The sequence below is a fragment of the Danio rerio genome, chromosome 14 (genome assembly GCF_052040795.2).
Source record: "Danio rerio strain M-AB ecotype USA chromosome 14, GRCz13ab, whole genome shotgun sequence".
NCBI lineage: Eukaryota > Metazoa > Chordata > Actinopteri > Cypriniformes > Danionidae > Danio > Danio rerio.
Window position 1 is genome coordinate 26,107,560 of NC_141034.1, and position 24,804 is coordinate 26,132,363.

The 24,804-nt window shown below is 35.5% G+C and overlaps 1 protein-coding gene across 9 annotated transcripts in view; it reads right to left on the minus strand.

Moving 5' to 3' along the window:
• Positions 1-5,705: 5,705 nt before the first annotated feature.
• ssrp1a (structure specific recognition protein 1a) overlaps positions 5,706-24,804 on the minus strand; it is a 108,453-nt gene continuing 89,354 nt past the window's right edge. For all 9 annotated transcript variants that reach the window (NM_001444246.1, NM_001444245.1, NM_001444240.1 and 6 more), the window contains 14 exons: positions 22,957-23,150; positions 22,765-22,865; positions 20,362-20,491; positions 20,073-20,176; positions 19,859-19,987; positions 17,932-18,153; positions 17,485-17,557; positions 15,990-16,119; positions 13,049-13,094; positions 12,756-12,891; positions 11,947-12,114; positions 9,670-9,770; positions 6,276-6,438; positions 5,706-6,195 (listed from right to left, as the gene is read on the minus strand). In NM_001444246.1, the coding sequence (NP_001431175.1) occupies positions 6,115-6,195; positions 6,276-6,438; positions 9,670-9,770; positions 11,947-12,114; positions 12,756-12,891; positions 13,049-13,094; positions 15,990-16,119; positions 17,485-17,557; positions 17,932-18,153; positions 19,859-19,987; positions 20,073-20,176; positions 20,362-20,491; positions 22,765-22,865; positions 22,957-23,150 (1,778 nt within the window). In that variant the 3' untranslated portion in view covers positions 5,706-6,114. The remainder of the gene's footprint in view (positions 6,196-6,275; positions 6,439-9,669; positions 9,771-11,946; positions 12,115-12,755; positions 12,892-13,048; positions 13,095-15,989; positions 16,120-17,484; positions 17,558-17,931; positions 18,154-19,858; positions 19,988-20,072; positions 20,177-20,361; positions 20,492-22,764; positions 22,866-22,956; positions 23,151-24,804) is intronic.

Sequence of the window (24,804 nt, forward strand, 5' to 3'; positions counted from 1 at the left end):
ACTGTCCCTTCATGTTTTTTTTTTCCGAAATATGCCCTGCACTTTGTCCTTTCCACATCTTATGAAGTAGTTTGAGAGATAAACCATCTGTTAAAAACAAAACAATACAGTATTATTTATTACAAAGGTGTTACCAGCCTTCTGTCTGCTGTGTTAAAATACACAATCTCTAAAAAATAAAGCAACAAGGCACAATTATTTTGTATTAAAATGAGTGTGATTGAATACATTTTTAGTAGTATTGTTGGATCAAAACATGTTAAGTTCAAATCAACAGTAAGAGAGCTTCTTATTAAGAGCTTGTTTTACTGACTGCCAAACTCGTATTACCTTTGTAAGATTTGAGAAATCTGTGATACTTTTACAATCATGTGACTCCACAATCCCCATGGAGCAAGAATACGAGAAAAGCTCAATGCTTTATTCACATTAGTCTCTCCTGCACTCCCTTCCCTTCACCCAAGGGTGCTCAAATTTAATCCTGAAGGGCCGGTGTCCTGCAAAGTTTAGTTCCAACCCCAATCAAACACCCCTGGGCTAGCTAATCAAGCTCTTACTAGGCTTTACGGAAACATCCCTGCAGGTGTGTTGAGGCAAGTTGGACACCAGCCCTCCAAGATCGAGTTTGGACACTCCTGCCTTAACCCAACTCACACAGAATGGTCATCTTGAAGTATAAAGGCTCTGCATCAATGCAAATGACTTTACCCATCATATTCGAAGTCATTTGAAATATCCCAGTGCTACTGAAATTATCTCATTCTCTTTACAAAAAGACATATTAATGTAAAGATAACAAGATAACAGATTTATAACTTCTGGGCCCGGTTTTTCAAAAGTAATCCACTAGGATTTTGGATAAGGGATTGGATCAAATCTTGAAAATGGGTTTTTCAAAAGAAAAAACAGATTACATAATCGGATTAGATCACGTAATCCAATCTTGGTTTTGATCCGGATCAAACCTTTGGGTTTGGGGTTTTCAGACCTTTTTTGTAGGATCTGGATCACTTTGATCCAAAAAACCTGGATTAATCTGATCCCATCAGAAGGGTGGATGTAGCTTGGATTTCATGCCCAAAATGTAATGAAAACTTAAAATATTTAGGTTTTAATTTTATTTGTTCATCCATCAGGCTATAGTGAGTATAGGATTTAATGCAAAGTAGAAAGAGTTGGGCCTCATAAAACAATCCCCCAAACAGCGGTGATGCAGCAACTGACCAAAAACAATCAATTTTATTCTGTCTCTAATTGATTTATCTATATTCATCACAATGGAAAATAATTTTCTTTTTAGAATATTTATTAGTGATGCATGCAATGATTACAGAATAACAACAACAACAAAAAAAAATGCAAAGAATGTCAATGACTGATTTTTGAAATCTCTTTCAACAATTGCAAAAAGAGACTGAAAGGGCAGAAGCACAACTTCGTCTGGCAGAGAAACAACTGACCCTAACCAAACTTGAATGCCAATGACTTGAGATCTGCCTCCTAAGAGCTACGCTCAGACAAGCTGCTCTCTCCACATTAGATGAGGAAGTCTGAGATTATTGTGGAGTTTTTGACATTAAGTCTTTTTTTATTTTATTTACATCTATATTTGAAATCTATTATAAATAACCTCTATGTACAGTGTTGTAGGTCTGTAGGACTGCTGAAAGAGGATGGGGTGGGGTTTTTCTTGTTTTTATTATTTATTATTATTTTAATAATTGTTATATTTACTAAGTTTTCATTTCAAATAAAAATAAAGTTATATTGACACCACGCTGGCTATTCTACTTGTTGCTCTTTACATATCTATACTTCTACATTGTGATGTCCTATCCTGTTTGAGCACTGGTTATCCAGATTTATTGATCCAAGATTTAGATTTAAGTTCCTATCCGAATCAGATTGATCCAATCCGGTGTTGCTTTGAAAAACTGGCTAAAAAAGTAAGCTGGATTACGTGATCACGGATTGCAAAAACAGGATTACTAAATCCAGATCAATTTTATCCGGATTAAATCTTTTGAAAAACCGGGCGCAGGTTATCTTTGACCCACTGCAGGGGTGTCTTTTGTCATGGCTCTCTACTCAAATTACCTTCTGATTCCCACAGCAGGTGGGCTTTCATTGTTGTTTCAGACATCCCTGCTTGGACAAGGTTTTTTTATGAGTTGATTATTTAAGGAAACATGTCAAAAGACTCAAGGCGATTCTGCAATCAGATTAGCCCGCAGTAGAGAGCTCAAGCTCTTATGCCGTGTATATTTTGAAGTCAGGTGTGGATCTTTTTATCTTAGATCTATCTTTGAGAAGTTGATGTCTTGTATTGAGTGTTTCTACATCGACTAAATAATTGGCATAATACACATTTACCTATTAAATTATGTTTAAACACATTCTGCTTATTCTGTAATTATTCGTACAGTAGATTATGCTGTTTTCACACTTCCTGCATCAGATAAGTAGATGGGAAAAAAGTCCAGTTGAGATGGAGCATCAGGCACATTAACTGTATTTTAGAGATCCGACTGACTCTTGATATTGACTCAAGTGTCCTTAGGTGGAAAAGGAGTTATTTCCGTCTCGGGCAACAAGGTTTTGCATTACTAACCTAGATAGTGTGCCTGACCCTTGTTTGAAAGTAGTGTTGTTCTAAAATAAGTGTACATGTGAAACCATGGACTTGGCTAAACCAAAATTATTCTAAAGCAGTGGTACTCAAAGTGGGGGTCGGGACCCCCCGAGGGGTCGCGGGACAATGAAGGGGGGGTGGGGGGGTCGCCTGGTGATTTCCAAAAATCTATTTATTTTTAATAAACCATAAGAATTACCTTATTTTATTTATAACCTACTAAAAAAAGAAAAAAATAGTTGTATATAGTTACTTTATAGCTTATAGTTACTAGTTCTATTGGATTGCAACCCCTGGGGTAATTACAATACATTAAAGACACAGCAATAGCGTGAGATGCAGCAGATTAATTTTATAACACCAGGTTAAACTTTCTAGCCTATTTACAGCACTGACATACATTACAAAAATTTCAACCAAGAATAGACTTGGGTCTATTGGTGTGCGTGCCATTGCATGCAAGATTTCTGGATTTATAACCACCTCAGAAGATATTGGGGTCGCGAGTCACTGGCATTGTTATTTTGGGGGTCGTGGACTGAAAAGTTTGGGAATCCCTGTTCTAAAGAACAGTAGTTGGTTATATTTATAATAATGGCCTTGACCTCTTATTAGAAATAATATTACCTTTGACTAAAGGATGTACATCTAAGGGGGACTAATCAAAAATAATTCAGTACGAGTAAGCATAGAAGCGGTCATCTAAAAGTATTAGTCAGTTACCTCTGTTTAATAATCAAGACTGACAAGAGTGTTACCGTCAGGGATGCCATCAGTCGAGGTGGTTCCTCTGAGCGACATGAGCACCCAAATGAACAAATGTAATAGTCACGAGTAAAGACAAAATGTTCAAACATTTTTTTAGAAACATATTTCCTAACAGGTCAATACATATAAAGATCAGTTTACACAGTGTAAAAGTACAATCCATTTCTCCCAATATTGCAGGTATTTGTCTGTTCGTAGTTTTGAAGAAAAAGTCTTCCTCTCCATATTTTGAACATTGGATACAATATCCAACCATTCAGATTTTGCAGGGGGTTCGAGTTGTAGTCAAGTTTTCTTACTGGTTGCTAGAGTTATTTTTAATAAATACTTATCTTTTACCATTAAGTTGGCTGCAATATTCTCCAGGTTGTAAAAGAGAAGTCAATTTCATCACCAATAATATTTTGTTTTACTTACATTACTTTCTGCCAGTATGACCAAGCAACTCTAAAATATGCGGAAAAGGTTTGCCAAGTCTTCCCCACATTTCCTCCAGCGCTGTCCATTATCTTTCTCTTGTGTTACCATGCATGTTAACTTGGGGTTATCAAGTATCTAGTAAGGTTCCTTCAGAAAAAAAAAAATCTCACCATATACCAGAGTTGGAAGAAGTGGTTTGTACAGAGCAGATATTCAACCAATCTTTCTCGGAGATAGGTTGGATTCTCTCTCCTTTTTTAGTCTGATGTCATTTGTCTAGTGTTTCTTCGTGGATTGGATGTAAGATTACTATTTTGAAAAAAGTGTCCTACTGTTTTTGTTTTATAGATGTCAATAACTAAATCGATTAAGTTGGGGGAATGGCTCTCCAAACACCTAATAAAGTAGGTCCCGATTTGCAGGAAATCACCTTTGTCCAGACTAGGCATGAGCCAACAAAAGATTTGGTTCACGGTATTGTGATTACTGCTCTAAAATATATTCTTTTTAAATTTCTGGGTTCGAAACAAATCCTTTTCCCCTTTAAACACAATTTATTTTATTTTGAGAAACATTTATAATATTCTGTAGCAGTAAACCTGTCAGGCTAAATGATTAAAATCAATTGTTGACTTCTGTTGTCTTCATTAGTTTTCAAAACAGTTTTCATTACAATTTAAAACAGCCTCTTTGGATATCTTTTCTGCTAGAGATACTGTTGTCCTAAAAAAAATTAAAAGAAAATGAAAAAATAAAAAATAAAGAAACACCTTACATATGCCATAGGAACGGTTTAGACTAGGGTTGTCCCGATCAGGTTTTTTTGCCCTCCAGTCAGTCATTTGATTTTGAGTATCTACCGATAACGAAACTCGATGCGATACTTCTGTAATACATAAAGGCTTAGTAGAGACATGTGAGCTACGGATGAACTCCATATGTCTGTGGTAAACGAAACATTGGGTACATCTTATAACAGGACAAGTAGTCTGTCAGAAATTTTCTTCTAAAGGGCTGGCAAAGCTTTCTCGGGGAAATGGCGAGACAGCATTTTGAATTGAGGTTGTACTTTATTTTTGAGGTGTCTTATCAGGCTTGTTGTGTTAAATGTAGCCTTTATCTATTCACTTTTTGCAATGCCAACTTTACATATCTTACAATGTTGGCAATGGCAACGTTGTCATCATCAACTTTATAATGCCTCCAGACCAGAGACATCCTCGCGCTTTCCACTTCAAGCTGCTTCAGTGTTCTACTTTGCCAGCATTTTACCAATAGCGTCTCTGCAACAAAGTGCTGTCATGCTGCACACGTTGCTGTTTCTGTGTGAAGTCAAGAAAGTGATCTAAACCTGTGCCACCGCATAACTATAGATGTGTTTAAAATAATGATATATATATATATATATATATATATATATATATATATATAGTAGCCGAGTCCTGATTGGGAGGTTACATCTGATTCTGATAGAGTCTAAAACTGCATGATCAGGCCCAATATCCTATCACGAGATCAGATCTGGACATCCATAGTACAGACAAAACTTTTTGGCGGTTTGAAAACCCTGACTTCTCCAAACCGCGGTATACCTTAAAAACAGTTATCGTCCCATGCCTTAAACAGATCGTACATATCTGAGATTTTCTGAAAGCTATCTAATACCCCATTTGAAAAAATAATTAACTCTAGATTAGCCACACCGCTCTTGTTTGTCTTGTTTTATGCATGTATTTTTTTGCCATGATTGCTGAACCACACATGCACTGACATGACACTTTTGGTCATCTTACTATAATGTTTGCAGATTTTTACCAGTATTCTTGACATCACATGGCATTTACTGATGGCTAATCTACTGATCACATGCATGGAGAAACAGGAATTTAATTACTCACTGAATGTTTATTGCAAAACAGCGATTAACGATTTGATAGCTTAAAGTACAAAAAAAAAAAACACTGAAATTACCGAAGTGCAGTCTTTTAATTCTGATAAAGACAATTGTAATAAAAAGAAGGAAAAACCCTCTACAAGCAGGTCTAATCCACACTTCCCTGAATTAAATCTCTACCATATTTGAAACAAAAAAAAATTCTGAGAGCATTAGTGATGTCACTCTCGAAAAGCAGTGGGGAAAACGTTACCCGTCAATTTCCAAGGTCTCAGTCTGAATGTAAAATGTGTAACAGTGCGCTTGGAGCACGCGGCATGGAGGAGGAAAGTCTTGGTCCATCAGTGATTGCTGTGTGAAACCTGAGATGTGGAAATGTCTCTTATTGCCAAACAGGACATCAGTCAGATCCTGACTCCTCCTCTGAGCTTGCTGGAGTAGAGGCCGCCGCTTCTTCCTCCTCGTCATCATCATCAGAAGCCTGAGACAGATTAAATTGCTTAAACAACGCAGATCTAAACACAAGCGATGAACTGTAGAGGAAAAGCAGGAGTTACACACCTTGCGTTTGCTGCCTCTGTCGTGGTCGGATTCCGATGAGCTCTCCTCGCTGGAGATGAACTCTTTACTCTTAAAGCTGTCGTTTCCACCCTCTTTCTTTTTCTCCTTCTCTCCACCGCTTTTCTTCTTGGCCTCCACCTTTCCTCCCTTCTTTTTCTTTTCTCTAAAAGCACAAACCAAATGACCGTGTCAATAAAATGTTCAGAAATGCTGTTCTTTTGAACTCTGTTGAAATAATCCTGTGAAAATTAATTCTTAAAATAAAAACAGAATGAAGCATCAGCTTGCTTTGTAGGGCTGTTGTTAGGTTGCATTTCACCACATCTACTCTACCTGACATACAGTTAAAGTCAGAATTATTAGCCCCCTTTTCATTTTTATTTTCTTTTTTAAATATTTCCCAAATGATATGTTCTTCTGGAGAAAGTCTTATTTGTTTTATTTCAGCTAGAATAAAAGTAGTTATTAATTTTTTAACAAACATTTGGGACAAAATTATTAGCCCCTTTAAGCAATTTTTTTTTTCGATAGTCTACAGATCAAACCATCCTTATACAATAACTTGCCTAATTACCCTAACCTGCCTAGTTCACCTTATTAACCTAGTTAAGCCTTTAAATGTCACTTTAAGCTGTATAGAAGTGTCTTGAAAAATATCAAGTAAAATATTATTTACTGTCATCATGACAAAGACAAAATAAATCAGTTATTATAATTAAGTTTTTGAAACTATTATGCTTAAAAATGTTCTGAAACAATCTTCCCTCCATTAAACAGAAATTGGGGAAAAAACTAAACAGGGGCGCTAATAATAAAGGGGGGCTAATAATTCTGACTACAACTGTAAGTCTTGTCACCTATCTAAGTTTTAGGAACAACAAATAATTTGACTTCTAGTTGATTGTTTATTATAACAAGAGCCTAATTTGAAAGGCAAAGGCCTCTAGATGACACTTATTTTACCAAAATAAAATATGATCTTGCCTTGATTTTAATTATGACATTAACGTCTGACCTTGCTTTGACAAAAAAGTATTGTCACTTAACAGAAATAATCTACAGTATAGAATATAAATCATGGTGTAGTGGAAAAAGATTTAATATAGTGTATGACTTCCATGAGCTTGGACAACTGCATCCATACATCTCTGCAATGACTCAAATAAGTTACTAATAAAGTCATCTGTAATGGCAAAGAAAGCGTTCTTGCAGGACTGCCAGAGTTCATCAAGATTCTTTGGATTTATCTTCAATGCCTCCTCCATCTTACCCCAGACATGCTCAATAATGTTGATATCTGGTGACTGATCTGGCCAATCCAGTAGCACATTGACCTTCCTTGCTTTCAGGAACTGTAATGTGGAGGCTGAAGTATGAAAGGGAGCGCTATCCTGCTGAAGAATCTGTCCTCTCCGGTGGTTTGTAATGTAATAGGCAGCACACGTCTTGATACTTGTTGATGTTGCTATCGACTCTACAGATCTCTCGCACGCCCCCATACTGAATGTAACCCTAAAACCATGATTTTTCCTTTACCAAACTTGACTGATTTCTATAAGAATCTTGAGTACATGCAAGTTCCAGTATGTCTTCTGCAGTATTTGTGATAATTGGGATGAAGTTCAACAGATGATTCATCAGAAAAATGTACCTTCTGCCACTTTTTCAAACAATCCACTAGAAGTCAAGTTATTATTTGTTGCTCTTACAAGCTGGAATTGAAGACAAGACTTTTGTCAGGTAGTGTATTGCGCACAGCAAGCATTATGTCATTGTATGTACTTTTTTAAAGTTTTTTTGTATTTTTGTTTGTATTTATTGTGATAGAAGAGTAGTTGGACAGGAGAGTTTAGCGAGCCAAGAATCGAACTCAGGACACCCGAAACGAAAATGTGTTAAATGTTGGTGCACTGACCACAAGGATATTAGTGCCAATGCATTGTCACTGTTAAATCAATTGTTTACATTTAATGTACCCGATACATTTAGCTCATGAACGTGGAGAAATAAACATTGCAAATGTATAATGTGAGGCGAGTTAAGCCTGATTAAGTGGGGTAATATCTAAATGGCAAAAGTTATTAGCATTGGCCTTTTCACACAGTCCAGAAGTTTCTTAATATGCGCAATTTGCTATGCACATGTGGGAAGAAAAGACAGAAACTAAAATATTCAAATGCTCAAGACACAAACATGCCCAGTTCACAGTGTGTAGACCATGAGACGGAGCTATTGAAACACTGTACTACCAGTCATTAAAAGGGTTAGGATCGCCAAAAAAAAAATAATAAAAAATCTGTTATTACTCATTTATTCCAAACCAGTTCAAGGTTTCTGCATATTTTAAAAGCACATGTAAGACTACTAAAAAAAGTAATAATAATAACAATAATAATTTGAAGAAAAACCAAAACTGCAAGCAGTATAATGTCTATTGAGCACACAAACAGTTGCAAGTATTGTAAAATTTTAAAGTTAATTCAAACTGATCAAACTTTTAAATAATCTTAAAAGAACTTCTCTTATGATCAGAAACCATTGTATATGTATATACATGCCAGAACAGTCAAATGTGTTGCTATCATAAAACTCTTCATGTGATGCTGACGTATATTCCAGACATCTGCATATTCTGGTTTGAGTAAGTAAGACTGCTAGTGATCCTCTCTGTGGAAATCCTCAGACATGTTTACAAAGACTATGCTCTTATCTACAGCAATTGTCTTCCTCGGCTTGTAAACAACGCACAGACGCATCCGGTTTAGTGGGACTTGTTGTGGCTCTCATGAACGCGTGACCTGAACTTACCCTGAATAGAAAAAAATGTTGAATTAAGATGTTATTTTTGTTTTATTTGGGTACAAAAGTAACCTCATAGCTTTGTTCAATTACAATTGAACCACTAATGAGAGATGGACAGTTCTGACAAGTTCCTTTCTGGACTTATTTCAATATTTCAGGACATTTGCCGTCTATGGAGGGTCGGAGAGCTCCGGATTTCATCAAAAATATCTTAAAAATGAAGATTAAAAAAATGTCAAATGTCAAATGTCAAGAGTTCAAAACAACGTGAATAGGAGTATTTTTTGGGTGAAATATCCCTTTGATCAATTATGAATCATTGTTCACTTTTCATTAATCATACTACTCTTATTTATAGTAAAACATCTTTCTTTGGCTGAGGATGCTTGCATTTGAGTGTTATTTGCACATCCTGTCATGCCGGTGACAATGTACCACTAAAGTAGACACTTCTTGCATTATTAATATTATTGATTAATCGATTGTTAATTTAAGTGATGACTCAAGGAAATTGACATCCTTAGGTTTTCAGAAAAACATGAAATGGCTCAACAGTTTTCAACATGGATAATAAAAACAGTGTTAAGCTCACTTAGTAGCAGCAGCAGTGGCGGCTCCTCCTCCACTCTCTTTGTATTCTTTCATGGCTTTTTCATATTGCCTCTTGGCCTCTTCTGCTTTTTTGTCCCACTCCTGCAAAACACAATTAGCAGAACATACCGCGGAATCACATAAACAAGTCAGTTTACTACCAGAACAGCTTCAGTTTATGCCTCAATCATCTGTGTGTGGCACAATAAAACAAACCACAAGCAAATAATTCAGTAAGTGGCTAATTAATGTATTCAGTGGTGCATAGACAGTCAGCATTTGCAGGAAAGCAAGCAATTTTCCAAAAACAACGCTTCATGCATAAAACATTGAGTTTGCCACAGAGCTAAAACAAGAGCCAAAAGACTGGAGAGTAAAATGTAAAGGGTGTATTGCAGAGTAGAAATGTTGATAAACTAAGTACATTTTCAGCCGTTATATACATAAATATAACACAAATATAAAAATATGTAACATTTTTCCCCACAATGAGATAAAGAGATTTTTCCTCACAGTTCTGTTGAGATCTAACCATTCTGAGAAATGGATTAAGCTTTTTATCAACTCAGAAACTTTCCCTCACAACTGCAAGATGTAAATTTTGGGAGAATTAAGTTCTGAGGGGAAAAGGATATTCTCAAGACTCTATAATTTTCTTTTCTCTCAAAACTGTTCTTGCATTTTAGACTCTTTTGTTTTTGAAGAACTGCAAATTTATTTCCCCCAACTTGTTTTATTGCTCAGCACCATTTCTTAAACTTCTCCTGAGAAATGTAACTTTCTCTCCCTTTTAACTTGCAGATCTCACTTTTTTTCTTTTTTTTTTTTTAGAAATGAGGCTTAATTGACCCCAATTCTGTCTTCAGAACTGCAACTTTCTCCAAATGCAGTTTTATTCACCCGTTAGAATATGGACATTTTCCCAAGAACGCGACTTTTCTTCCTAAATCTGTTTTTATTTCAAACCTGACTTTTCCCCCTGAGAATTGCAATAAAAACTTGCTATTAAAGGTGCAGTAGGTGATTGTCTTCAGAAACATTTTGGTTGTGTTGGTAGAAAGTCTCTTCACATTCCAATAGTAATGATTAAAGTAAATGATCTAAATGTATTTCTATGAATTTTTATATTCTGGGTAAGTCAGACTAAAAATTTTTTTGTTGGGTCGATAATTCCCATAATTCTGATAAGTAGCCTAAACTGTCTGTCAACAAATATAGATTTGTACATCTGTGCACCCCTGTTCATGCAGATCCGCCACTTTCCCTGTTCATGTGCAAACAAGATAGTGACAGTGGTAAAAACAAATGCTCTATTAAAACTTTATAATCCTGAATCAATATTGGAGTTACTTTTGCACACTGGAGGAAGGATGACACTATGGCTGAACTATTTCTTTTAGACAGGTAATGTTGTTTTAAGACTATTTTAGTCACGCAAAGCTTATGCAGATTTTGATGTTTTATGAATGGGTTATAATATATGCACAAAAGTGTTGTCCAGCTACGTAAATCTTCCAGCATAAGATTAATGAGACTATTTTCAGTTTAATAAGGGACCTTTTACAGCATCAATAATGTAATTCTTATTTAGTTTATCAACAAAACAGAAGTAAATAGCGCTATTCTGCCTAGCCTGCTTTACTGAGGTAAAGTTGTTTTTCACATCACATTGGTTCACTTTTGAACAATGACAACCTGTGACGCATCTCTATATTGTTTTCCATGCTACTTTGAATATTCGGTCTGAAATAGCATGTAGATATGGCTCAGTAATAAGTGTAATTCCTGCAGCCCGTCGGCCAACCACTAAGCATACTGTAATCGCTTAAGGACAAAGCACATGAGAGGTTGAGACCAGCGATCTGTGTATGGATGAAATATTGCACATGACAAGTTTTGTTGGGAATTATAGTATTATAAAGTACTATAATGTTTTCTAACTGGCGAATGACATGATTTAGTGGGTTGTCTACTGTCATCTTTACAGTGCGAGTTCGTGATTTTTAGATGTTGTGGCTTTGGACAGCAGGGGAGGGAGTGTGTTTATGCTAGCTATTAGCATTTTGGCAGATCAACTACTGCACCTTTAATTCTGACTTTATTCTTTAGAACAACACTTTATTTCTTCCCACCACCCCGCCACCCCCAAACTATTCACTTTTTCCCTTAGAAAAAGCATTTTACTTAATCCATTTTTAATCTGGCAATTGATTTTTCCTTTCAACTGTGAATTTTCTCTGCTTATGGTGTTTGTGTGTGTGATTTTACTGCATCTGACCTCCTTTTTGTCTTTTCCCAGCTGTTTCCACATTTCTCCGGCCTTCTTGGAGATTTCAGTGATTGATATTCCAGGATTTTCACTCTTGATGCGCTCTCTGTTGCCGTTCAGCCACAGCATGTAAGCACTCATGGGTCTCTTAGGAGCAGCTGCGTCCTTCACCTTTTTCTGTTGGTCACAGAAAGAGGAAGAGAGCTTTAATAAAGTCTGCTAAATGGGGGTAATGCCTGTTTCGCTTTCTGAACTGTCAGTGAAATCATTACATATTTCACAGTGTGTTATTGGGTGCCGTTTTAAAAAGTTCCTTTAATTTCAAAACAGTAATATACCACTTTGTTAAAGTAAAAGGTCTTCAAAGTGCACAATAAATGGAGTTAATTTCTCCCAAATGAAAGTGCAGATTCCGAACTGCCTGAAATGAGCTGACAGTAACTCCAACAGAAGCCTATGCAGGTTTATAGCAAAAATCGGCATAATGCCAGTCAATGGTCTTCAGCGAACTTTAGAAAACATCTTTTCTGACAGTTAAACATTGGAATTGTGTCAGAAGCCTGAAACAGTGTGGTTTCGGTGTGTGCACAGAAAAATGTTTTTGTCCATGAATGCATGTAAACCTATTGCAGGAGACCATTAAAACAAAAACATTTAAAATTCATAACAGAGGGGCTTCAATTGACAAAAACAAACTCTTCAGGAAGTCAATCAAATAATCATTAATGCTTTCACGACACTACAGCACTGAAATGTAAATACTGATGTCTGAGATATCGATAAGACATAAAAATAATAATAATAAAACACTCCTAGACCTCTTTCCGTGGTTTTCGCTCTTTCTTCTCCTTCACCACTTTCTTGGGCTTCTTTTCAACTTTTTTCTTCTTGCCTTCATCCTCGCTGTCTCCATCATCTCCTTCACTATCACTCACTGAAGCGTTACTGTCATACCTGCACATAAAATATCATATTATTGCAATCATAAATTGAACATATATATATATATATATATATATATATATATATATATATATATATATATATATATATATATATATATATATATATATATAAATAAAAGAAAAGACAGTATAAAAAAACTACTCACTCTTCTGGGACATCATCATCCTCTTCTCCAGGGTTGAAAGACTCGTCTGCCGGAAGATGTTACATATTAACAACAACAATTGGGTAACTTCAACCAACAAGATTTAATTTAGAGTGTCATTACTGTATCACACTACACCCACAAATACCACATTTTTGATGTCTAAACGGAGTAAAATAATGGATAAATTTATAAAAAGTATTGCTTTACTCTTGATTTAATTATGATGTAGACTAGTGACTGTGCCTGATAAACCACAAAACGGTCATTTAAATATTATATGTCTCCAAGTTTGGAGTGTCTGAGTGAGTAAATGGAATGGTTTTAGTTTCAGCACACTCAAATCAACAAGTAACAATTGGTTGTTTTCATCGCATTTGTACACATCACCTCATAACTTGTATATTTATAATAAATCTGTACATACAATTCATGATCCAGAGCTCTTTCTTCTAATTGCATCCCTGTCTAATGTTTGTCATCTTTTCTAATATTTGTTTGCGTTGTCACTTGTCACTTTATGTACACTGGAAGCTTCTGTAGCCAAAACAAATTCCTTGCATGTGTAAAGCACACTTGGCAATAAAAGTGATTGTGATTTTGATTCTATACGAGGACATAAACTTCATCTCCAGAGCTGCCCCAGAGTCTCTGCATGAGCATTTTCCATTTCATTTCGGAAAAAAAAATACGATCATCTTTAACCGAAACAGTGCCTTCACCTGGTTTATTATAAAGAAATTGTGATAAAAAAATTAAACAAACTTTCATGTATAAAGCACTTATCAGAAAGTAATAATATAATCATTTTAAAGTAACAAATACAGATTGTACTTCCACAATTAATCTGAACAGAAAAAATTAAATGTTTCCTAAACAATTTATCTGTTAAATCAGTATAATGACAATTACTTTGGCAGGCATTTTGTTAATAAAAATGTATTTAAAACAAACACTACACTTGTTTTGGAAATTAATATTACGAATCCCCTCCGAACTCAGAGAGGGTTTAACAGTTGAGTTTATCATATTTGTAAGCATTCAGAACAGGGGTGCCCAAACTAAGTCCTGGAGGGCCAGCGTCTTGCAAAGTTTAGTTCTGACCCCAATCGGTCACACCTAGGCTAGCTAATTATGCTATTAATAAGCTTTCTAGAAACATTTGTGCAGGTAACTTGAGGCAAATTGGAGGTAAAATATGAAGGACCCCTGATTCACATAATCTCTGGGTTTGGGGGGAGCACTTTTAGCTTAGCTAAGAATAGCATTAATCACCGAATTGGATTATATCAGGGAGGGGCAAACTTGATGCTGGAGGGCTGGTGCCCTTGCAAAGTTTTGCTCCAACATGAATCAAACACACTAATTAGTGTCTTCAAGATCACTAGTAAAGCTACAGATAGGTGTGTTTAAGGTTGGAGCAGAACTATGTGGGACACTGGCCCTCTAGGATAAAGTCTGCCCATCCCTGGATTAGACCATTAGCATCTTGCCCAATAATTTATTTATATATTTTTTTTATTATAATCTTCCTATTTAGAAAAGCTACACTCTGTCATTACATCATTGCACCTCCTGCAGCTATGGTACAGCAGCAAAGTACCTTGATTATATCAGATTGAGAGTATAGTTCTTAGCCATAGCCATATTGATCTAGAAAAGAGCAACTTTATTGGTCTTAGTACACCATGTAACCACAGAGGAGTCAATCTTTGATTACGAAAAAAAAAAAAAAAAAACTTTAAATAAAAAGGAAAAGCACAACATAATCTAGTATAATGAAGGGCTGCTCGATTATGGGAAAAATCATAATAACGATTATTTTAGTCAAACTTGTAATCACGATTATTCAAAACGATTATCAGTTGAAGTCAAAATTATTCACCCACCTGTGAATTTTTTTTTTATACATAAATATTTCCCAAATGATGTTTAACAGAGGATTTTTTTTTTACAGTATTTCCTATAATTTTTTTTTCTTCTGGAGAAAGGCTTATTTGTTTTATTTCAGGCTAGATTAAAAGCAGGTTTTAATACTTTGTAACCTATTTTAATAACTCAATATTATTAGCCCCTTTAAGATTATATATATATATATATATATACACACACACACACACACACACATACATGTGATTGTCTGTAGAAGAAATTACTGTTATACAATGACTTGCCTAATTACACTAATTAAGCTTTTGAATGTCACTTTAAGCTGAATACTAGTATCTTGAAAAATATCTAGTAAAATATAATGTAATGTCATCATAGCAAAGATAAAAGAAACCAGTTATTAGAAACGTGTTATAAAAACTATTATGTTAAAACTGTGCATTAAGCATCTTCACAGTAAGGAAAAAAAATTAGCTACAAAAGTCCTTCAGTGAGTTTTACTAATAATAAAAACAGGCGGCAGCAGGAATATTGCGCGCTGTAACTTTAAGAATAGTGCGACTTTGATATGGTTTCCCTTTCACATGTCTCTGGATCCTCAACTTGTTTGTTTATTATGAGGGTTAATATGAATAATTACTAAACACCGCGCTCTGACATGTATTTGACCATTAAAGCGCTCGCATTAAGATGGCGTTACATGTGTGCTCTGCTCGTCTCCTATTTGTCCGAGGCTAAGCGTGGCGCGTGCACACACACAACACCAGCATGTGCTCTTTAGCGCTATTAAAAATATAAATGATGCGCATCCCGTGCTGCAAAAGTTACATTACAGTACATGCGTTTAGTCATTTCCAAGTGGAACTGAGCTTTGCAGAGCAACAAATGTGTACAACTGGAAAGGGGGCGTTATATGATGGAAATATCATTTTTCTCGATTAATGGTTTTTCATAATTGTTAGAAGCCAAAATCGAAACCGGATTTTCGATTAATTGCACAGCCCTAGTAAAATGGTTGGCATAATGTATTCTAGCTCAGATGTATCAGTACCGCTGTCGCCTTCAGAGTCATCGCTGCCATCTCCCTCTTCTCTGATCTTGCCCTCTTCCTTCATTCTTTCCAGATAAGCGTCATGCTGGTCTTCATCAGAGTCGCTGTAGTCTTCTGCTCCTTTCATGCCCTAGTGCACACAAACAGCTCGATAAATAAATGTCAATGTAACACATTACTGTGTCTACAAGAAGTTAATGTCGAGTCGCCATCAGGGCCACTTTAGCATAAACACACACAGAATCTGGATCACAGAATTAGAGGTTCAAACGCTTTTCCTGCATATTCCCATGAGCGCAAATCCATCAACCGAATAGATTGTTTATTTAGTTAAAATCCGTTTCAGACTGCATGTCCACCCGCGCGTGAACACGTTCGTTTGGGTGTGCCGAGAGAAAAGCTCCTAACATCATCTATTAAATTATAACATTGGAAACAAAATACAATCCTAACACTCAATTATAAGAATGAGAAAAGCTCAAAGAAAAAGTAAGAAATGTGCATTAAGGCTGGGCTGAGTGTCAAATATTGACTTTTATTATGATGTCACTAACCAGGACTCTAAATTATGTAAAGCTTATAATGAACGAGAGAGAAAAGAGCATTATTCAATAGATACATATGATTTAGTTTGTTCTAAAGTAGCATAGGGATTAAATTTAACTCCACATGAACACAATACTGTGATTAGGCTCATGAACGGTACTTACATCTTATCGCTATTACGGTTACTGCTAATTTAATTGCTCTATACAAGCATGTATATGACTGCATTTCCGCTCTGACCAAAGCACTAATGCTTTTCTGCTGCAGACATAGGATGTCTTACGCTCATGTATAAAGAAAACTGTAGGAGCGGGAAACAGCCATGTGCCATAATACTGCATGTTGCTTTTCAAAAGCTTCCAGTCACACCAATTTTTATATCTAAAATAGTTTTTCTACTCCTGATCATTTATTTCTTTGTAACGCACTTTAATAATAATAATAAATAAAAAGAAAACTGATACTGCATATTTGATCTGCACTTCTGTATTCATCTCCAAATCATTTGCATTCTCTTCTCAGTTTGAAATAGCATCCTAAAATGAGCCAAAACACACATTTTTTTGTGGGAACCAAAAAAAAAGGTTGAACAGAAAATTAAAAACAGCTTTTTAAAAACATAAATTTTGTAATATAATAAATTATGCAAAGAACAAATATTTGCAAAAACAAAACACTATTTTGAGCTTATTTATTTAAATAAACTGTTAAAAAGATGCTTTAACAGCGCGCTTTAGCTAAATTTGTGATGAATTTACTACATATTCTATCTTGTATCAGCTAAAAAAAACAAAAAACAAATTCCCAGCAGCCAATAAATAATCAGAGGTACATTTAACTAGATATCTTTTTTATTATTCTAACTATAATAATAATAAATTCATCTTGATTATGATGGCCAGCCATGCATATAAAACAAAATAAATGTCTTGGAAAGAACAAAAATTACCTCTTTAAATCCTCTGTTCTTGATAGTCAGCTTCTTGGCGTTGACAAAGTCAAAAAGCTTTCCATATTCTTCCCTATTAAAGCAGAAGAGAGGATTATTTCTGAATTATGGAGCACAGAAAAATTACAAGGTGCTGCAGACAACAGATATTTAGTGGAATATATTATATCTACAGTATCAGTGAAAATGTAATTAAAAAAAAATTTCATGTACAGAATAAGGGACAAATTTATCAAATCATTCAGAAATAAGCCACAATGGATGCATCAAACAGGAAAAAATTTGCAACTGCATTTTTTTTGTAAAGAAACGCATGATCAGCAACAGGCAGATTTTTGATTTCAGTTCAATTCAAAAGTAATGTTTGGTTTCTGGTTTCTAACGAAAACCACTGCTGTCTGTGTTTTCTGGGTAAAGATGTTTGGATTTTAGGGTAATGTAGTTTACCTCTCAATGTTGCTGAAGGTGAATTGATTGTTCTGCTTGGTCTCAATCTCGAAGTCAAATGATCGTGTGGTTGTGGTTCCTCTGGCAAAGTTGACGCAGGAGATTTCTTCAAAGCGCAGGTGAACTGGTGGCTTGTGCACATAAATAAAGCCTCTCTCCAGTGGATACAGCAGCCCTGAGCTCGCCTTATATGCACACGTTATACACTGAGAACCTGAGTGACTACAAACACACAGAATAAAAAACATTTGTGAACCTTTGAAGAACAACAATTTATCTTTACGTACTTGTGCATGTAACAACTAGGTGTGGGCGATAACACAATTTACAATGAGAAAGAAAAACTATTTTGCTCTCATATCATTGCTGCCTGCCCGTTTCTCCATTTCAGCTTTATTTGTCACACTTTAGTTTAGGGACCGGTTCACAATATTAACTTCAACCTTTACCTAAAAAAACCCTCTAATTTGTTTTTTAAAGGATCATTCAATCCTTAAATTGGATTTTACCATTGTTAAGTCACCAGAATTGTCCTATTGAAAGCTTTACTCTTCTGTAGTTACATTGTAGTCATGAAGTGCCTTGATTATTACACCAGATTGAGAGTACAGTTCTTAGCCAAATCATCCTAGAAAATAACAAATTGAAAATTTCTGTCAGTCTTAAGGCTGATTTATATTTCTGTATCAAGCGTATGCTCCGGCACAGCCTTTGCACGGTCGCATAGCCCTCACCGTGGCTGACACCATCGCGCACCTTTCAAAAAAATGTAACTACATGCCGTAATGATGCATAGCGCAAGCTCTATGATTGGTCAGTTTGATACCTGTGACCAGCGTAGGCAGGACAGAGAGCCACACAAACCTGTTAGAGCGAGTGTTTACAAGTGGAGACCCATGAAGGAGCTCCAGATGGAAATTTTTGCTTTGTGTTTACCATATGGTTAAAGTTGTTAAACATGCGCCAGTTTCCGCCTTCAAATGAGTAAATATTTGCTACATTAAGGTAGTGTTCAGAAAAAATAAAACACCCGTAAAGAAACACGACACAGAGGAACATAAAAACCTGCTGCCAACTAGTGTTTTGGAAGTGTTATTGCAGAGCAACACATACAGCACGCTGAAGTATAAATGCATGGCAATGCACAAGGCAGGCACGGTGGATCACAGTGATAACATGACGCAGAAGTATAAACCAGCCTTTAGTACACAAAGAGTCTCGCCATAAATGAGAAAATGTTTTAAACTTTTTTTTTAAATAACATTTAAGCGAGATGCTAATGGTCTAAACTGATTCACTGAATTATTATTATAAGCTAAGCTAAGCTCAGCTAAAAGTGCTCCTGCCAGACCCCGAGATTGCCTAAATGGATTTAAAAATGGTTAAACAAATGTTTTAATAACTCTAGGTGACTAGCAAAAAGAGCTTTTACCAAAAAATTTAGTGTTAGGCTAAATATAAATTAGGTAAAATTAAAAGGATAGTTCACCCTAAAATGAAAAATTCCTAACCATTAAAAAACACTCAAGTAGTTCAAATCCTTTTATGAATTTCTTTTTTCTTTTAAACACAAAACAACATATACTGAAGAATGTTGGAAATCGGCAGCCAGAGACATCCATAGTAGTAAAAATGAAGAAAGATTTAAATAATTTTTGGGTGAACTGTCCCATTAAGGGATCAGGGAAAGGGGAAATGTTTAAGGGAAATAAGGTAATAGAGAATAAGACATTAATCAGTACTAACAAACAGACAATATTCTACTAATAGTCTTCTAATAAGCATATCATTAATATTGAAAACTAATCACCAAACGTGCTAAGCTTTTAAAAAAGATTAAGTCTTTGCTGTTAGTCAAGTCTGTCTGTGGGTTGAGACATATGAGAAACATTAAAGTCTTGTGTTTAAGCATCTATATGTGCATTACCCCTGGAAGTTTCCAGGCACTGTGATCTTCCTGTTGACCAGAGCCTTCATGACCCTGCTGACGATCTCATAGAGCGGACCAGACATGTTCTTGCTGAGCTTCCCTTCATAACGCTTCTCCACCTCATCTCTGAGAGGAAGAGAAGACACAGATGCAGTCAGCAAAGCCAACAGCGCTTTACATCTGACAGACTGAGAAACTGCAGTGTACTCACTCGCTCATGTTGAGAGCCAGGCTGATGTCTTCATCTTTGGAGAACAGGAGGATGAGGAAATGGTATCGAGTCTGACCCTGTTTAATAGGTGGATCGAGGCTGATCTACAAAATAAAAGGATGAATCATTTAAAAATAACCATGAAGAAAAGTTACAATAAACAAAGCTGCAAGTCTACATTTAACAAGCAGGTGACAGCAAGCTATTATACTGTGCACGTGTGCTCTGTGTTTTTTCAGTCAGATTCAGGTATTTATATAGGTGTTCAGTTGATCTATATGAAACTCACCACAAAAAACATCTGCCTCTGGTCCTTGTGTGGGAGCAGGAAGAGACGCAGTACAGTGGTGTAGGGGATCTTATAGTCAAAAGTCTTACCGTGGAGGTGCAGAAAGGTCGGGTAGATACGGATATCATACCTAAAAGAAGTACATTAACTCAGTCAAACATAGGACATGATATGGACAGAGACAGATATATTAAGGATACTAAGGGTGTAATATTTTGGTGTAACAGTTCAATACACATTACAAACTGAACAATTCATCATGGTCATTTCTGCAAATAATAAAAGCCTAATGTGTGCAAAATATAATGTTGTCAGTGCCATCGCACACTAGAAGTTTGTTGCAATATGTCTCAACACAAATGCTGCTGATATCGCCAGCGCTCTTCCAAAAAAAAAAAAACAATCAGTTGTGTGTTTGTGAGAACACTTCTGTAGCACTGAATTTAATGCAAATAACTTAAAAGCGCCAAGCACTGAAAATTAGTTTGCCCTGTTATGTTCTAATAAAGGCAGCACTCTCATTGAAAACAAAGTAGGAGAGGAAGCCAGGTATTATTTTTACAGTTTAGTTAGTTTACATTAATTAAGCACCATTACACTGTTTGCTCATGAGCTCAACTCCTGGCAGTGTCTGAAACCTCTATTTCAACTGCAGGAAATATGGTCATATCAAGCAGATCTGGGCTGTCCACAGAAAATGAGGACAGAGCAAAACCTCACAAAATACTTATTTTGCATTCGTTCTTAACTATAATAATCTTACATTATTATATTACGCTTGAACTGTGATTCATACAGAACACAACCCATGGTTCAGAACACACGTGACCCGCAGATTAATAATTTTTTTTTTACTGGTAGATTAATCCTAAATTTTGTAATGATCACAGAGAGATTGCCTTCTGTGTCATTCAAATTACATGTATAAAAGCATTTAGGCTTTCCTTTAACATATAATGATGATGGAAGAAGTCGTGGTAGGTAATTTGGTATATGGTGGATATCATTAAAGGTGTTTTCAGTAACTACATGTTTTGTCTGCAACAATGCATTCAGTGTAAGCTGCACAATTAATCATAAAAAGATCGGGATCTCAACAACCATGCAACAAATTATAAATGATGCTGATTTGCATGATGATAAATCCTTGAGATTCAGTCTTTAGTCTTTTGAGTTAGTTATGAAGTTACAAACAGTCAAATACCACAGAAGTTCTGGGATAACAGTTTATACAAAATCTAAATAGATGATGTTTATGGTACAGATTAAAATCACCGTCATTTGCATTTAACGAAGCTCAAAAATAAAAAGTTGTAGGTAGAAATTTAAGCAGTAGGTGGCGACAAGCAGCCATCAAAAATATTCCAACTGAATAATCCTTCAAAAAAATTAATCTAGCAATAAAATATGAAGTTGTATGAGTAAATAACTGAATCATTTATAGAAAAAAAACACAAAAAAATAAATATGGGTTGTACAAATTATTATGTTAGATTTTCACATTTAATGTCATCAGCAACATTAGTAGTAACTGAATTTTTCACAGAACTGAATATTTTACTATTTATTTTTATTCAGATGATAATTTCTTCATTTTAATAAATTACAGCTAGGGTCTGTTTGTTAAAACCAAAAGTGTATCTTGGTATTGATTTAGTAATAAATGGAAAGCAAATTACATTTGTCGGTTCCCTTTTTTGCAGATCCAAAAAAGGGCCTGATCCGTGACTCAAAAAGTATAATGTGATCTGAACCATGAGATTTGTAAGAAAGCACATGCAATTATAAAAACACCAGCAAACAAAGAAACGATCTTCATTAATTTGACAACACACGTTCCAAATTCTCACAACACAAACAACTAAAGAAACGCGCTGCAAATTGGTCACAACACTTGCAAATATCCAAGTAACACAACGGAAATGACTTCACTGAGCAACAGTCACGGCATAATAATACATACATATCTCAACAGGGTCCGTCATGTTTCTGGGTCCCCTAGAAACATTTCTGTTGTGTTATGTGGATATTTGCAAGTGTTGTGACCAATTTGCAGCACGTTTCTTTACTTGTTTGTGTTGTGAGAATTTGTGTGCTTTCAAATTGATGAAGATTGTTTCTTTATTTGCTGGTGTTTTTAGTAATTGCATGTCCTTTCTTAAACTGCAGCGCGTTAAGCTCTGTCGGCCACCGTAGATTTGTGATCCGTTAGATTTGTGACCTCTAGTTTCTTTAATCAGGAGCTGATTTATATGCTGCTGCTAAGACACCCCAGAACATCAAGTTTAGCTCCATTGTTGGTTCAAAGTAAAAAAAACAGAAATAAATGCTCAGGTAAACTAGTAGAACAGTTTGGTCAAAGCAGTGTATAGTCAGTCCAAAAACACTTTAAAAACAACCCACCTTCCTCTCGGCGTAAGGCACTGAAGCTCTTTGAAGATACACACAGCGTCTCCAGTAGCTTGAATGACATCTGCTTTTGACAGAATATTCTGCGCAAATGCCTGTGAAAGAGTGAAATCCTCGGTATTAACAACAGCAGTACACACCCTGACTCAGGCTCTTCCATTCACACACACACACACACACACACACCTCCACAGGGTCTGAGCCGTCGTCTCCAGTGTTTGGCGGGACATAAAAGCGGACCTCCATGAGTGAAACCTCAGCGTCATCATTCTGATGAAACTCCACAGTCACCTCGTTCTTGCCGGTTGCACACTGGGATACACTGGACAGTGGGATCTCAAAGACAGGACTGTCGCTTACATCAAAAGACAGCAGAGACCCTGAGAACAAAGCAAGAAATGCACAACATATTAGCCACAAAAAAAATTTTTGATTGGCCTAGATCACGCATTACTTTATTTTATTTTTTCATTATATAATTTGACACTATTGATAAAATGTTTAGGCTCGTGTAGTTTTTATTTGTGTGCGTGTTTAAAAAAAAAATTTACATTTACATTTCAAAAACACCATATTAACTGTAATACTGAGAACTACAATCACAATTCTGTGCAATAACTTTTCCATTTGAATATATTTTTCAATGCCATTTATTTCTGTGATGATAACTATGACTTTGCAGCCATTTCTCCAGTCATCAGTGTCACATGCTAATTCAGAAACTAATCTAATATGTTGATTTGAGTCTAAAGAAAAACAAGTATTATTATAATCAACTTTGAAAATTAAAAAAAAAAAAATCAAGTTTTTAATAAGTTTAAGAACAGTGTTTATTTTGTTTTTTTGTATTTATACAAAATATTGTGTTATAGAATTAAGTGTTCATTTTCTCAAATTATAGTTACAAAAATAAACGAAAAAACTAAAACTAGAATTTATAAACTTTATCGTTAACTGAAATAAAAATAAAAACTAGAACTAACTGAAACTGTATTGTCTATATACAAAACTAACTGAGACTAACTAAAATTATAGCAAAAACGTCCTTCATTTTTGTCTTTTTTAAATGTTACTACATAAGTCTACAGTATCCCTTTAAGAAGTAAATCTATTTATTTTGCGCTGCCAGGTGTTTGACCTTACGGCACCTCAGAGTCTGTAATCCTGACACCATTGGCCAGATCAAGCCTGTCCTACAGTCATCCTCGTTGTTGCTCCCGTGACAAAAAACGAGTGGTCATGACAGCAGCACGACAAAATTAAATATGACCCGAAAAGACACTTAAAAGTATTAATTTAACACATTTGTGACCAGTAATGGGTTTAATTTTCGTATTAGTGATCGCGAACAAATCTTTCTTCGAATTGAACCAGTTCACCAAATCAAACTGAATCATTTGAAACGATTAGTGTTAGTGTTCATGTGTCCTCTAAATAAATATTTTTAAAAATTTGCTTGTTTTATCAGTTTTTGTTATATAATATAACAAAAATCCTTATTTACAAAAGAAATTAAATAAAATAAAAAAATAAAAAGAACACTGAAACTAAGAAAAAATAAACTAAAAATAAGCAATTTTAAAATATAAAGACTAATAAAAACTAGTAAATCCACCTCTAAAAATAAAAATATAACAATATTGCTGAACACAAATTAAGATATTCTAAAGAATGTTAGAAACCAGTAACCGTTTACTTCTATAGTAGGAAAAACACATTGTAACGTTCCCTTGCAGAACATATTTTGGATAAGTGTGTGCGTTCGTTTGTATGTGGGTGTGTCGTTTCATGCATGTGTTACAGGTACGAATGGCATTGGAGGATCCGCATTTCGTGCTGATGACATTGGTCGCTGACGCTGGGTTTGCGCCACCAATTGCTGGTTGGCGTAGCGTTTAAAAGCCGAGCCCAAACTGCAATGGCGATCTCTCTCTCTCTCTGTCTCTTTCCTTCTCGCCACTTCTCGCTCTTATGCTTTCTGTGGGTCTCTGTGAGGACAGTCTCTCTTGCGAGGGCTAGTCTGAGAGAATGTGT